Below are 15902 nucleotides of genomic sequence, written 5' to 3'. Positions count from 1 at the left end.
TCATCAGCCGGACGTCGAGTCGACCAGCCTGGCATCGCCATCCGCTTACCTGTAATGGCACAGACGAAGCCCTCACAGCGGACTGAGTCTCTGCAGGGGGCCGAGGTGGCACACGGCTCCTCTTCCAGGCCACGCTCCGGGCACAGCTCACCGCCAAACTGGGAAGGCTGCTCCAGCTTTGCAAACCGGTACTACAGGCAGGGCGTCAAGGAAAGAGAAAACATTATAGGGGTCTCAGAGTAAAGGGGGTCCCACAGTGAGTGACATTAGAATGTTGGCGGAGATGATTCAGTGTGGAATGGAGCCCATGAAAAATAAAAGGATCTCAACACTGGTGACCTGAGTCCCTCAACTTCTAAAGCATCACAGCCTGACAAGAACAACCAGAGACCCCAAAGAGCAGTGAGCTGCAGCCCCTCGATGTTAATCAGAGGCCACCTGGACCACAATGTGACGGGCTGACTCTGTAACCAGAGTTGGGGACCCTCTGAAACGTGAGATCACACTTGTGCTTACAATGTGACAGCTGAGGTGGACCCCCCCTCTTGAAGTTTGGGACACTCGCTCTCAGAGGGATGGGCTGGCAAGTACCCAAGAAGTGAAACCCACTGCGATGCCAGCCTCCCCAATTTGAGGACCTAAACAGTAAAGAAATGGGGGCTCAGGTGAATTTAAGGACCTCACGATCAGGATGATGGGCACTCTGCCTACAATGCCAGGGGCTTAGTCAAACCAGCAAGGGGCTTTCATGACATAATGGACCACACTGATCCATGGATCAGAGGACCCCAAAGCTCAAAATCACTATGAAGATGGGACCCTCCAGAATAAGAAGATGGACACACACTTCATGAAAAAAATGGATTGGCCCCTCAGAGTGGGCCCCTCCAAGAGAAAAGGGCCTGATTACCAAGACGATGGACTCCAATGTCTACAACGTAAGGAGGTCACTACCAGCACCACGGAGCTTCATGAGTTACAGAGATGGAACTTAAGGAGCGTCATTGGTGATAAAAACTCAATGGTTTGTGAAGCTCACTGCCACCATGACGGGTGACATGAAGACACTCAGTGTCACTACAACCAAAATGGGTGACACAATGACACTCAGTGTCACTATATCCATGTCGGGTGACACGAAGGAGTGCAGTGGCACTAGAGCCATAACGGGTGACACAATGACACTCGGTGTCACTACATCCAGGATGGGTGACATGAAGGAGTGCAGTGGCACTACAGCCATGATTGGGCACCTCAGAAACAAAGGACGTCACCACTAAGGAGATGGCCCACCATGTGAGAAGCTCACCATCGGTAACAGGAGATTCTCCAATGTAAGAGATGATCTCGTTATTTTAATTTCTGGAGTTCACTTCAACAGCAACGCACACCTCCAGGAGTAAAGGACATCACTGTTGAGGAGATGGGCCTCTACTAGGATGTGAGAAGCCCACCAGGATGATGGATCTCTCGTTAAATAGTGGGCCTCAATATCAAGAGATTGGGTTTATTTGAGGTGCCTGAGGACCACCACACAGATGGATCCCACATAAAGCAAAGGGCCACATTATAAAGCAGATGTGCCCATAATGTGTAATGCTAACTTCCACAAACATGGGACCCCCTGAACTAAAGAAAGTCACAACTGAGGGGACACACTGGAATGCGAGGAGCCCAGGGTCACCGTGATGGGACTTAAATGAAACAAAGTCCCTTACTACAGCAAAGATGGACCACCTGCTATAGGGGGAGGAGCTCACCACCATTAAGGTGGGACCCTCAAACGAAGGTGATGATAGATGGACACAGGGAGACCAGCCAGGAATGAAGGACCTCACCCTCGAGGAGATGGGTCCTCTACTTCACAAGGTGGGATTCTTCTAGAAACAAAGAGGTTCAGGAGATGAGCTCAGTCTCAGGAAGGTGGGACCCCCTGGTGAAGTAAAGGGCCTCACTGTCCGGAGGATGACATTGTGAGGAACCTTCCACCAGTAAGACGGAACAATCTAGAAATTAAAAAAGTGGATGTACAACATTAATGCATGGAGGTCACTACCACCACAGTGGCTCTCTCAAGAAAGAATGAAAGGGTCTCACTGGCAGGGAGATGGACCCTCTACTTTAATGTAAGATCTCAGGACGTAGAGGGTCTCCTAATTAAAGTGAATTAAAGGGGCCGTCACGAAATAAGAGGCCTAACGATCCATTAAACAGGCCATCTGTGACAACCTGAGGTGCCTCCATCACCAAGGCAAAGCTTTCATCAAATAAAGAGGCGATAAGACTGCCATGATAATATGAGGGGCTAACATTCAGTAAAGTGGGACCCTCACTATCAAGAAGATAGAAGGTGAGAAGCTCGCTGCCACTAAGATGAAGTGTTCATGAAATTAACAGCCTCAACATCCAAAGCTGCCCACTACTCTCTGAAATGGAGAACTCATGAAACAAACAGGGGACGTGACCACCAGAGCAATGTGCCGAGCCCCTGAAAAGCCAAAGACCCTCAATGCTGTGGAGACAGGACACCATTACAATGTGAGGTGCAATCTATCAGAACGATGAGGCCCTCATAATATAAAGGGCCCCACTATCAAGAAGATGGGGTCACCTGAGGTGCCCACTGTCACTTAAATGAGAAGAAGGGTCCCACTAAAGGAGCCAAGGGGCACATACCTAAACGTGAAGAGATGATTGTAACAAAGATTGGGCCCTCCAGAAATAAAGGGCTCCATTATTGAGGAGACAGGTCACCATTATAATTTTAGGAGCTTACCATTAGTAAGAGAGGACCAAATTGAAAAAAGGTACCTTACAATGAAGAAGGTGGACCACCTGCTACAGAGCGGGGGACTCAGAGCTCCTAAGAAGGCATCCTACAGAAATAAAGATCTTTTCTATTCAAGAGATGAATCCATTGCTTCCAACCGGTAAGATCAGGTCCTTGTGAAATAAAGGGCCATACTAGAGAGGTGCTAACTACAACTAACAGGTGGACCTCCAGGAATATCTGACTTTGATGTCCAGGAGTGGGGCAGTTGCTGCAATATGACGTACTTTCAGTAAGCTGGGCCGCCATGAAATAAGGGGCCTTCCTAAAGACATGTTCAGACCATTGCTTTGATCTAAGGAGGGATGGACTCTTGCTACAATTTGAGGTGCTCTCCACAAGTAAGATGGAGCCTCTTGTGAAATGAAGGACCTCAGACTCAAAAAGATGGGTCCACCTGGGGTCCCTACTGCCACTTAAATGAAGCTAACATGAAATAAAGGGTCTAATTAAAGAAAAGATATGCATATGCATATTAATTTAATGCGCAGAGCTAACATCTACTAAGAGGGGCTCTCCAGAAGTAAAGGACTTCACTAGTCCTACAATCTGATGAATTTATTATCATTGGAATGCATCTGAGATCTATGATGGCTAACCTGCTGCAGAGTGAGAGGAACCCACCCAGAAGAAAAGGACCTTACTATCCAGAAGATGTCACCTATCAGTAAAATGGGACCCTCGTGAAATAAAGGGCGCCACTAGGAAGGTGATAGGACCATTACTTTAATGTGAGGAGCCCACCACTCCATTAGAAAGGAACGTTACTATCTAGGAAGTGGTGGGGTGGGGGACAGATATAAGTAAGACCCCTGGGAAATAAAGGGTCTCACCATCAAGAAGATGCAGTGTGTTATATAGTGCCTTTCACTCTATCTGTGTATCTATCTGTTTATCTATCTATCTATCTATCTATCTATCATTAAATAGCGCCTTTCACTTCTATCTATCTATCTATCATATATAGCACAATTCACTCTATCATTATATAGCACCTTTCAAACTATCTATCTATCTATCACTATATAGCGCCTTTCACTCTATTTATTATATAGAGCCTTTCACTTTATCTATCTATCATTATATAGCGTCTTTCACTCTGTGTATCTATCTGTTTATCTATATATTATTATATAGCTCCTTTCACTCTATCTATCTATTATATAGAGCCTTTCACTCTATCTATCTATCATTATATAGCACCTTTGACTCTATCTATTATACAGAGCCTTTCATTTTATCTATCTATCATTATATAGTGCCTATTACTCTATGTATCTATCTATCATTATATAGCACCTTTCACTCTATCTACAGTATCTATTATATAGAGCCTTTCATTCTATCTATCTATTGCGCCTGTTATATAGTGCCTTTCACAGTAGACAGTATCACAAGATTATCACATGGCAGCTCTCACATTAGTGGGGGGTCCAGTCTGGTATTTTGGTCCTCACAGTTTGGTGGAGGGGGTGTGCATTTAACCAGTATGATTTTTTTTATTATTATTTTTTATAGTTCCTTTCATCAATGCCAACATCACAGTATTATTTGCGAGACTATAATTCAGACCATCACTTATTACATCAGAATCACAGGGATTTCTAGCGGGTTAAATATTAGCAGCATGCTGGCATAGCAGTTAGGACTGTCACCTTACAGAATCCTTGGTTGAAATGCCATCCTGGGGTGGTTGTCTTTTTCCTTATATTTTGATTCCTTTGTTATTTTTGATTTTTCTTGACAAGCTCTACCTTACCAGATGCCAGTATGAGAGCAGTGCCCTCCTGGAGGGTCCTACCGGTGGTCCTGCTATTGAGGCCCTCCTATCAACATTCCAGCCACTATCAACAGCTTTCAGCAGTTAGCATGAAGTCTTTGGCCCTAATCCTGTTGTGAGTAAAGGCGCTATAAAGAGTCACTCTGAGTTGTGCCCCTCTGCCTGACGGGGGTCATACTCACCCTCTTCTTCTGGCATGAATCGCACATGCTCCAGGGAGACCACTGGGTCAGCAGGCAGTCGATGGGCTCTGGGGGGGCCGCCACAGAACGTGTCCATCTCTTTTTGGCCGTCGTCCCATTCTCACTGCACGAAATGCAAAGCTGCGGTCAGACTGGGATGCCAGTGATGGCCCAGTTCACAGGAGTGGGCGCAGAGGCGACAAAGACGCCAACAAAAGGACACCAAGATGGAGAGAAGGACTCAGAGGAACGATAAGGCGCCAGTCCTGCCTTAAGTGATAAGCTGGTCACCCGTACTTACCTGCTGCCAGTTGACTGGGTGAAGCAGAGGGCAGAGTAACAGCAGAAGAGCAGAGTGCGACTCCACATGATGGCCGCCTGGCGAGTGTCCGTCTGCCGCTGCCCGACTGTCTGTTTACACTCCCCTGTTGTTGACTTGAGGGCCACACATTAACTTTTGTCATCCCTAGAGGCGGGTCAGGGGAGGGGTGCCACCCACAGGCTCCTCCCCGACGTGAGTGCCCTCTGACCTTTGACCAAACAGACCATGTGACTCTTTGTGTGCAGTTAGGAGGTGTTTATTGGAAACGAGATTACATGGTGAAGGACAGAAAGCAAGAAAAAGAACCGAGTGAGAAGCGAGTGTCCATCCACATTGGCCACCTGTTAGCTGAGGTAAAGTGAAATCAGGTGTCAAAGAGGCAGGAATCAGCTGAGACGTGACCACAAATTAAAGGTGGACCCCCCCCAATAACCCGACACCAGACCAGTAAGAGTGCCCAGTATGGAAGGGGTGATGATGGCTGTGGCATAGCTGCGCATGAAATGAAGAAAGCCCTCCCAGCTAGGGGGCGCTGATGAGCACCTTATTGGGGGAGTACATCGTTTTGCCTGTCGGGGGGGCCCTACTGGCTGAGGAGGGAAACTGCAACACCTGACTGGGCAGCCCCTGAAAAAGCATCTTAGAGGACATGAATGGAAGGCGCTATATAAGACACAGAGGGGCACCTGGCAGGTAGACTGACCCTGCTGTATTAAATGCAGTTACTGTAGGACTCTGGGGGTGCAAACGTCAACCCTGGGCACCTCTGATAGTCCACTTTACTGTGTGGTATCGCCAGGAAGGTGGCCTCTAGAGGGGTCCATTGGAGGGCATTGTTCTGCTGCTCACCTAAATAACGCAGGCTTTGTGCCACTTTATTGTGTTTATGTGTCGTGGGTGACATCCCATTTACGCAGCAATCACAAATGGCACTAAGGGACTTGGAGTGCTTTGGGGGTCACTGTGTTTGTATGGCTGGACATGGGGACACAGGCCACCTCACATTTTAACTTTGGGGCCCGACTCATCAGCCTGCTGGTTTTGGGTGCCCAGTGTGCTGCAGTTTTATGAAGAGGCCTCATGGCACTGCACCTTTAAATTTGGGGTCACTGTAGCCCCTCAATAATGCATTTCCTCATGTAGAGTGATTCAGTCCTGCTCTGGGGTCACTTGACATTGTGTTTGATGGTGGGGGTCTTGTCTTGTCATCTGCCATCACTCAATTCTGTATATTCGGAGAGAGGATGCACTGGCTTGTGTACGAGCTAACTGGGGGTCACTGGGCACTCCAAGAGTCACCCCAAGTTTCATTTTCACTTTTAAGTCCCTTTTGGGTTTGGTGCCATGTTTTCTCATTTGGGGGGTGTCTTCCGTCTTTTTTTAATTTTTGACATTTTGGGGTCCCTGCAGCATGGTTCCACATTTCTGGTCACTTAGTGCTGACTTCACTTCTGGGGTCACTCATGCTGTATTTTTCATTTTTGCCCTTCCAGGTGATGGTGTGCAGTGTGGAGTATTGGGGTTCATGGGCACAATGCTGATTTTATTGTGGGGTTAGCCTAGGCAAATTTGGGGGCAGGTTTTCATTTTTGGGGTCACTCAGTGTTGTATTTTTCTAATTTACAGTCGCAATGCTTTTGGTGTAGATTTTATTAGGTGAGGCTTTTTGTAATTTGGGGTCACCATGGGGGTCCCCCTTTCTAATTTGGGGTCACATACCCCTTGTTCCTTGTTTTGGGGTCACCCAATGTTCCCCTCTCTTGTTCTGATGCACTAATTGTTCAGTTTCCATTTTGGGTGTCTGAGGTTCACCTTTAAGGGGTTTCTTGTTTCAGCTTTACAAGAGTTGGGGTCTACAGACTTGGGGTCACTAGGGGGGTCATGTTTCCACTTTTGGGGGACACTGGGTGATGCACTGCTGATTCTGTTGATGCCGAGTATTTTCACAGGGTGAAGTGACACATTTGGGGGTGGGGCCATACTCATCCATTTGGGGTCACTAGGGGGTCCTCTTTTTCCATTTGGGGGATCACCGATTTCTACATTTTCTTACACTAACTTTATATTAGTATATTTATACATACAGTGTACATCTTTTTTTAAATTTTGGAGTCAACAGATGCCTCATTTTCTTATCATGGGGTCAACATACTGTCTCTTCCATTAGGGCCACTTGGTGTTGGGTGTAAAATTTTATTTGGGGGTCACTTTGCTCTCCAGAGACCACGAGATGCTGTCCCCTTTACATCAAGTTTCATGTTATTCTGGGGGTCCCTTGACGCCTTAGTCTGTTAGTGTTCATTTCTTACATCACTTAAGAGTTGTATGGATGTTTTCTATAATTTAGGGGCACCCCAGGCCACACTGCAATGTGGGGTCACTTCACAATATGAGTTTAGTCTGTGAACAGCGGATACCTCACTTTGTCAATTTGGGGAGTCCCTTATTTTAGCTTTGAGGTCACCCAATGCTCCACTTTGCCATTTTGAGGTCACTTGGGCTTGGGTGTAATTTTGGGGCCTCCTGGCTACTCATTCTGATGTCACTGTGGTACCTGATTTGGGACCGATGGGCTCACAGCTTTTTCACAGTCACCCACTGCATTGCTTTGCTCTCTCAGGGTTCCCGTTTCTTGTGTTTTCCGACTGGGGTTGCTTGTGACATTTGTTTCTATTTTGGGGTCACTGATACCTCAATTTGTGATTCTAGCCTTGCTGTGTTAAAACATTTTTTTAAGTTTTGGGGGCACCAGATGCTTCACTTTATCATTTTGGGGTCACTAGACATTTCCTTTGAGCTCACTTAGAATTGATTTTTTTTAAATATATTAAGAGCTGTCCTTTTGGGGTTTATTTTTATTCTTTGGGGTCACCTAATTTCTCACGTTGTCGTTTTTGGGTCACTTGCTGCTGTTTTTCCTCATTTAGGGTCATCAGGTGATCTCATTTGTAATTTTAAATTTGGGATGACTGATGCCACCGTGTCATTTTAGGGTGACTGTTGGGTGCCATGATTAACCCATTGGGGTGACCAATGACTCATGGTGTCGTTTTGCGGTCACTAGGCACTGATCTCCCACTAGGGGTCATTTGGTGTTTTTATTTTGGGGTCATCGATGGCTGACTTGTCACTTTGCATTGGCTGTGATTTGTTGATTTGGGGGTCACCACCAGGTGCTGTGTTTTCTCATGAGCTGGCCCATTGGTAACAGCTTAACATTTTGGGGTCACTCAAGGCCTCCTTTGGGGGTCACTACCAGATGCTGTGTTTTCTCATTAAGGGGGCTCATTGGTAATAGTTTAACATTTTGGGGTACCTTGGTGTTCCATGTAACTCCCCCTGTCATTTTAGGGTCACTGCTCAGGGCTGTATGTCCTCAGTTAGGTGCCCCCTTGTTGAGGTCACCGGGTGCCGCTTACCTTGGTGGTGCCGGGGTCCACAATGACGTTTTAATGTTAATATTTACAAACTAAATGAGAGAAGGAAGCAAAGAAAAGCGCGATTTGGGCCAATGGAGGTTCAGATGCTTTAAAGCCTTTTGTGTCGCCGCGACTCCAGAAGGTCGGACTTAGAAAATAAAAACTCCATCTCAATTGTTTGATTCGTCTCGTACAAAAGCTATCGGGCGTCGAGAGTCCAGCGGGAGAAGCGGCCCGGCTCGGCTCGGGCCAATGAGTCCACAAGCGCCCCTCCGCTGTCTGCATAGCCATCTAGCAGCAGAAGGAATTTCAAAAATAGCGTCTTTGCTTCTTTTGTGCGCCCACTTCCATGCCGCCCCCCCCACCGATGGCAGTTTCAAGAAACTTTTGGTCCAAAGTGACAAACTCCACTAAAGTCGCATCGGGCTGTCCACCAGAGAGGCGCGGCGGGCATCAGAGACCCTCGTCTGTCCGTCCGTCCGTCCATCCATCCTCTAGAAAAGGAACAGTTCTGTATAAAAAGAGAATTATCAAAAAGCCCCGCCCCCTCCCCTCCCCTGCCCCGCCCCGTCCAGAGTGGGCAGGCTGCTGATGACCAAGAGGAAGCCATGGAGCCGCTCCAGCGACGCCGCGCCCGCACTCCACTGGCTGGCAGATGACACCTTCGTTAAGACAGGAGCGCCCAGTTGCTGCCCGCTCCGTCATGCTTACTTCTTCCACTTGTTAATCTGGGCATAGAGAGGATCGTTCTCCTGTGGAAGACAAAGAGGGCATTAGCGGGCTGGTCCAGATATGGGTCACCAACCAGTATGGCGTGGGCACGGATATGATGGACAACAGCAGGGTGGCATTGGTCCAGCGTCGACTGTGCAGTGGGCAGGGCAAAACAACAGCACATGAGGGCAGACATTGTGCCACTGTTCATTAACCCACCAGTCAGTGCCCACTCAAATGGCACCTGCAATTGATTAACAAGAAGAGTGGCACAGGAGCACATCAGCTCACTATTAAAGAATGCCCAGTGCTCAAGAACTGGCAAAGATGGGCAGTCTACATGCCACCTCGTGTCCCAGAGCTGCTATCCTGGCACCAGAGAGTCTGCCTTCCAATACTGTTCTGTGGTGCGGGCATCCGTCTGATGCCACTAAAGGCTTTCCCTTTTAAACTCCAAGTTTAGACAAAAGAAGGAGGACAACCAGGGCAAAAGTAGTGGCCAGAACTGGCACCACACCGGGGCACAGATCCAAGAAGGATGGTAGAGTGGGCTTTACATAGCACCCTTGGTGCTAACCCTCTGAGATCAGCTCCTTGGGAGTGTCACATTCAGCAGCAGCAAGTTACAAAGGGCACTGCCAAAGGACACTGGGGGCTTACTGACTGGCACTGAGCAGGCAAGGCACCCTGTGTGGCTTTAAGCGGCATGGGCCTGCGTTCCAGTGACAGGTGGCACGAGCGGCCACATGTTGGACAGAAGGACACCAGCAAGTGCCAGTGCCAGCCCTGTGCCAACTTCCCGAGTGACGGCGTGACAGCTGAGAAAGATGAGACTTCTGTAGGGAAACAAATTGAGAGATGCTTCATGGGTACCCAAGGGGCAGAGAGAAGAGAGAGGAAAAGATGTGAGACCACAAGGACAGGGCAAGGGTAGAGACGTGGCAGAGGTGACAGAAGAGCAGAGGGAGGAGAGACAAGGAGGGAGAAGAACGGCAGAGGGAGGAGAGGAGACTGGAGGGAGGGGGCAGTGGGAGGGAGGTAAAGGGAAAGAACAGCGGAAGGAGGGGAGGGAAATGGAAGAGAACAGCAGAGCACAGAGGGAGGTGAGCAGCAGAGGGGAAAAGCAACAGAGGGCAGATGGGGGAAACAGCAGAGGGGGCAAGAGAGACAGAGGGAGAAATATAGCAGTAGGAGGAGACTACAACTGGAGGAACAGCAAATGAGGGGGTAGAAGAGGGAGGAAGGGGTAATGGGGAGAGCGAGTGGAGCACAGAGGGAGGTGAGCAGCAGGGGGAATGGCACCAAAGTGCAGAGAGCAGAATAACAGAGGGAGGACAGCAGAGAGGGAGAACAGTAACAGAGCAGAGGGAGGTGAGCAGCAAAGGAGAAGAGCCCCGGAGTGCAGGGGTGGGAGTGAGCTTTAATTAAAAAAAAGAACAGTAAACGAGAGCAGAGGGGTATGAGCGAGAGGAGAGAACAGCATTAATGTGCAGGAGGAGAACAGCCACAGAGAGAGCAGAGGAAGATTGCAAAAAGGGGGAAATTGCAGTGGGAGGTGAGCAGTTGGGGAGATCAGCAATAAGGGGTAGAGGGGGATCAGCAGCTAGAGGGAACAGCAGTGGGGGGAGTAAGCTATGATAAAGAGGAGTAGCAGAGAACAGGGGGAGGAGAGCAAGAGGAAAGAACAGCAGCAAGGTGCAGAAGGAGCTGAGAGTGGTTGGGGGTGCAGTAGTGGAGAACAGCAGTAGAAGACGGGGGGGTTAGAAGGAGAGATGGCAACAGAAAGTGGGCGAGAACAGTAGATGGAACAGCAACATAAGGCAGAGGAAGAAAATCAACACGCATCAACAGCAAAGAGCAGAGGGGGGTAAGTAGCAAGGAAGAACAGCAACAAAGAGCAGGCGTAGAAGACCAAGTGGGGTGAATAGCACCAAGGCGCAGAGGGAGGTGAGCAGGTGAGGAGAATGACCACAGACTGCAGAAGAAGATTATAATCTGAGGGAAATGGCTAAGAGCACAGGGAGGCGAGCAGCATGAGAGAATAGCAACTGAGACCAAGTGCAGATGAGCAGAAGGAATAACGCCAAGATGTAGAGGGAGGTGCACAGGAAAGGAGAATAGCCACAGAAGGTAGATCAAGATTATAATCTGCAGCAAACAGCAAAGAGAAGAGGGAGGTGAACAGCAGGGGAGAATAACCACGAAACAAAAGTGAAGCAGAGGAGAAAAAAAAGAGGAGGGAGGAGTGATAAAGGGAGAATAGCTGGGCACCGAGACCAGCAGGAGGAGGAGAGGAAGTGAACAGGAGAGCCAAGGAAGGTGGAGAGTGGCAGGTTCTGCCGGGTAGTGCTGGCCGCTATATTAAGCCATTGTGGGGATACACAGGAATATTTGGACATATGACAGCAGGCACACTTGACAGTAAATGTAGAGTGAGACAATGAGAAGCCCAACATAGAGACGACAGGTGGGCAGCAGGAAGACACAAGAGACTGGCAGCAGTGCCAACACCAGTAGGAGGAAGAAGAGGACAGATACCTACCCCAACCTGTGCTATCTAGCTAGCGAGCTGTGGGCTGCCGGGTTCAGCAGAAGGGTCAGCAGGCAGATCAGGGTTAGACGAGGCCTGAGACCCGCCGGCCTGGAAACGAAGGAAGAGAAAGCTGAGAGAACAGGACGTGCAGATAGAAGAGGACAGACAGACAGACATGCAGGACACAAGGCGGAGCAGCAGAGCACGCCAGACGCTTCACTGGGTAAAGCGGGCATCTGAGCCAACCATGAGGATACGGGGGAAAAGGCGGGGAGGGCTGCTTCTGTGCCAAAGAAGCATGGTGCCAGGTGGAACTCGCCGGATGGTACTCACTGCTTCCTCCTCGCCGCTCCGCTGGGGACTGTCCTCCACCTCTCCGAACGAGTCGTCCGTCGCAGGGTCACTAGCGTGAGAAGCCGACGATTTGGATGGTGAGCTCTGTTGGGGAGCTGGAGTCGGAGCTGGGAACAGGTACAAAGAATGGCACATTTAGGGCCAGCCACACATGTACCCACTCAACCACCTGGCACAGACAGTGAACCCACCTTTCATAGCTTACGTGCTCTGGCACTGCTGGTGACCCCCTGGTCTTTGCCCTCCTTCATGCTACCCCACTTACAAATGCCCTGAAACTGACTGGCACCATCGCCCAATGAAACTCATGGCATTTATCTCCACGCAAAGTGTGACATTAGCACTTAATTTGTTAGACCGGTGCCCCCATGACCCTTAAGTCCTCCTCTGCAAACCAGCTGGATCCCTACCATCGTACCAGATGCCCAGCACAATCTAAAGTAGCAAATGACTCACGCGAGTTGGTGGATGGCGTCGTCGAGGTCACCGGTGTCAGGTTCATCTGGGAGATGTCGAAGTCGTCACAGTCATCGGCATCCTGCGCCACACCCACGCGGCTGAAGTAGGTGGAGAAAGCCTCGGATGTGCATGCCAGGACGGGCTGTTCCGTCTTCCGCGATGGCACTGGAGGAGGCTTTGCCATCTGGAAATCTTTAAACATATCCTTGCCCATTTTTTGCTTGGACTGCCCTGCTTGTGGGCTGGGGGCTGCTGCCTCCGAGGAGGTGGTGGGTGCCGTGGCAATTGGGACAGCAATGCTCTGGAACATGGCGGCCGGCAAAGGGCCAACAGCCTGAGTTGGCATAAAGGCAGCGGTGGGAAATGCTCCTGCCATGGCGGCCCATTGTTGCTGGGTAGCAGGGAACATGTTGGCCTGGCCCCAAATCATCTGCTGGGTCCCGGGAATCACCTGAGGAACTGGAGACTGGGCTCCGAAGGCCAAGGGAGGCTGGGCTCCGAACGGTGGCTGACCCCAAAGGGCGGGCGGAATAGCGCCCATCGTGACGTAACCTGTGGCAAAGGCAAAGCACAGGGGGCTGCGTTAATGCAGGGGACACCCTGGACACAGCTGTATAGCAGACCTGGCAGGGCTGAATTGGAACCTTCTACACAAACTTTTAGAACAGTTGTCCACCACTGGCCTGGCACCGATGATTAGTGCCCACTGCCATGGACTGTACTGGCCAGACACATTGTGCTGACCACACAGCGAATGACACTGAATGGTGGCCAAATACAGGGCTCTCAACACTCAAGACGTGACCAGCTAAACCCACTGGCTAAATTTTAAAAAACAGTCTCCTTAGACGGGCAAACATGGCAATACTACCCTCTAATGGTTAAGCCTGGTAATCAGTGCCACCCCCCTACCCACTAAGCAGATACAAGAACCAGTGCCCATTTTTGCCCAGATTCCCATTAGAATTCAGCACTCTTTACAGGCAAAGATGGCAAACAGTGCCACCTGGTGACCAGGCCTAGAGTCACAGTGCAAAAACCCAATGATAAATAGACACACTGTAGCGCCCCCTACTGACTGGACATGAGACCAGCATCCACAATGGGCCAATATAGGTAAGTTGGAATTGTTGACCATGTACAGGAAGCTCTACTGTCATCTGGACACATACAGAATCCTCTGGTGATTGGATATTAGAACCAGAGGTGACCACTCACCAGTAGGCACTACTGCCACCTACAACATCAATTGTTCTGTTAGCTAGACAGGTCAACCACCACCTACTGCTGGTCAAGCCTATAAATAAGTGACACCCCCCTCCAGTCCCATTTCCACTATTAAAAGTACAAGAACCAGTGCCCAGTGCCCACTTCTGCCCAGTCCCAAACAAGAGCACTTACCGGTGACTCCCACTAGATGCCAGCACCCTTTACTGGCCAAAGATGGAAAGCAGTACCACCTGGTGAACAGGCGTAGGGTTACAATGCAAGTAACCTGATTATCATCAGACACACAGTTTGGTGCCCTCTGTTGGCTCGGCACAAGAACCGGTGCCCACATCTGCCAAGATTCAATGCACTGTGGAAATTTCTGACAAAGTACTGTATAAGAATTTCTGCTGACTGGTGACATGTGACATCGGAGATCACTACTCACCACGCATGGCAACCAGTAGGCACTGCTGGCCACATAGAGCTTCCAATGCTCTTTTAGTTAGAGATGTCAAACGCTGCCCCCTTTGCTGGCTGAGTCTACAAATTAGTGCCCCCTACCTCCCGGACAGTCCGACACAAGAAGCAATGACCAGCTCCCGCTTCTGCCCAGTCCCATTAGAAATGAACCTCAAAGATGTCACCGGAAAAGTACCTGCTGATCCTCAGCAATATGCATTAGTGTCCTCTGCTGGCTGGACACAAGAACCAGAGCCACTACTGATCAGACACAGGGAACTATGGGAATTACTGAACGTGTACAGGCACTACTACTGTCTACTGTATAGAAAAAGGACCTTTTGATAATGAGGTATAAAAGCCAGAAGTCACCACTCATGGCAACCAGTAGCCACTGCGGACCAACTACAGCATCCACCGTTGTGTTGACTAAACAGGTCAAACACAACCTACTGCTGACCACTCAGAAGAATCAGTGCCATCTAGTGGGCAAAAATAGAAAACATTACAAACATGGGAGTCAGTGTCAAGAATAGGTGACTACTACTGCCCTGACCCAGAAAGCCTTGCATTAAAGCCGTGCTTAATGCCTACAAGACCTACGGCCTTCTGCTGGGCACAGGACACCAACACTCTGCCTCGGCCACCCAGTAAGCCACCTTGAAGACCCCAGATTTAAGGGCACTTTTTACCCACAGTTACTGACCACTGCCTGAGAGAACTTTATGTTTGTCTCTTTTCTCTGTCATCCTATATCATATTCCATGTTTGTTTTTGTATTGTGCCACGGTCACTAGTGGGGGCCATGCAGATAAGAATAATATAAGACTGTGGACACATGACAAGAGACCTGAACTTGAAATGTGTCACCTGCTTGTCAGACACCAGATTAGCTATAGGACCTACTGCCCTCTCCTGGCCAAAGACCAGACTTAGGAACCAGAGCCCCTGCTAACCACCTACACAGACCAGTGCTGGTCGGACCACTGCTGACCACTTATAGAAGACAGTGCTCTGCTTTGGATAGACCATTGACGAGATGCCTGAAAGTGGCACAAACAGAATGAGCTCAGACACTTTTTGTTGTGTGTAATGCCAACTAAAAAGCAACTATGAGAGAGGAAGAGAGCATGAGATACCCGCTGTCAAGTCAAAAGGTGGGCATCACAAACACATTCATGTGCTAAAATGGTACATGCTCATTGGGTGTTAGGCCATGGCCAAGACTCTAAAAACTGCTAGGAGGTGCCAATTCCTACTAGGATACCACCTATGTATAGCCCCTTCGCACCATGGTGCCTCCTCCTCTGTGCTCTCCACTTCCAAACTGGCCGCTCTCCAAAAAGCTATGGAATAAAAACAGAAGAGTGGGCACCTAGACAAGGTGTCTCGTGGATGACAGCCAGCTGGTGTTGTCTGAGATGCCAGTTTTAGTAAATTCCTCTAAGAAGTGATCTGATGAAAAAAAAATCCAATAGTTTCAATCTTTTGTGGGGCTGCCTAATGGGGGCAGCTGTCATGCTAGATAATCACCTGGCATCAAAGTTAAGGGCTCCAGTCTGTAGGGGGTGCTGATCCCCTCTTTAGATGTCAGTGTCAATACAACAGTAGTTCATAAATCCATCTGCACTTCTTCTT

The 15902-nt window shown here is 49.2% G+C and overlaps 1 protein-coding gene across 1 annotated transcript in view; it reads right to left on the bottom strand.

Annotated features, from left to right (window-relative positions):
* The window catches only part of dab1a (DAB adaptor protein 1a), a 94169-nt gene that overhangs the window by 10113 nt on the left and 68154 nt on the right, over positions 1 to 15902 (bottom strand). The window contains exons 11-17 of the mRNA XM_039734671.1: positions 12591 to 13145; positions 12114 to 12241; positions 9339 to 9491; positions 9245 to 9285; positions 5094 to 5240; positions 4793 to 4916; positions 50 to 191 (exon numbers count right to left, since the gene is read on the bottom strand). Of these exons, the coding sequence (XP_039590605.1) occupies positions 50 to 191; positions 4793 to 4916; positions 5094 to 5240; positions 9245 to 9285; positions 9339 to 9491; positions 12114 to 12241; positions 12591 to 13145 (1290 nt within the window). The remainder of the gene's footprint in view (positions 1 to 49; positions 192 to 4792; positions 4917 to 5093; positions 5241 to 9244; positions 9286 to 9338; positions 9492 to 12113; positions 12242 to 12590; positions 13146 to 15902) is intronic.

This window comes from Polypterus senegalus, chromosome 14 (assembly GCF_016835505.1).
Source record: "Polypterus senegalus isolate Bchr_013 chromosome 14, ASM1683550v1, whole genome shotgun sequence".
In the NCBI taxonomy this organism is placed as follows: Eukaryota; Metazoa; Chordata; class Cladistia; order Polypteriformes; family Polypteridae; genus Polypterus; species Polypterus senegalus.
The sequence above is the reverse complement of the archived record's forward strand: the minus strand, read 5'-3'. Positions and strand labels throughout refer to the sequence as shown.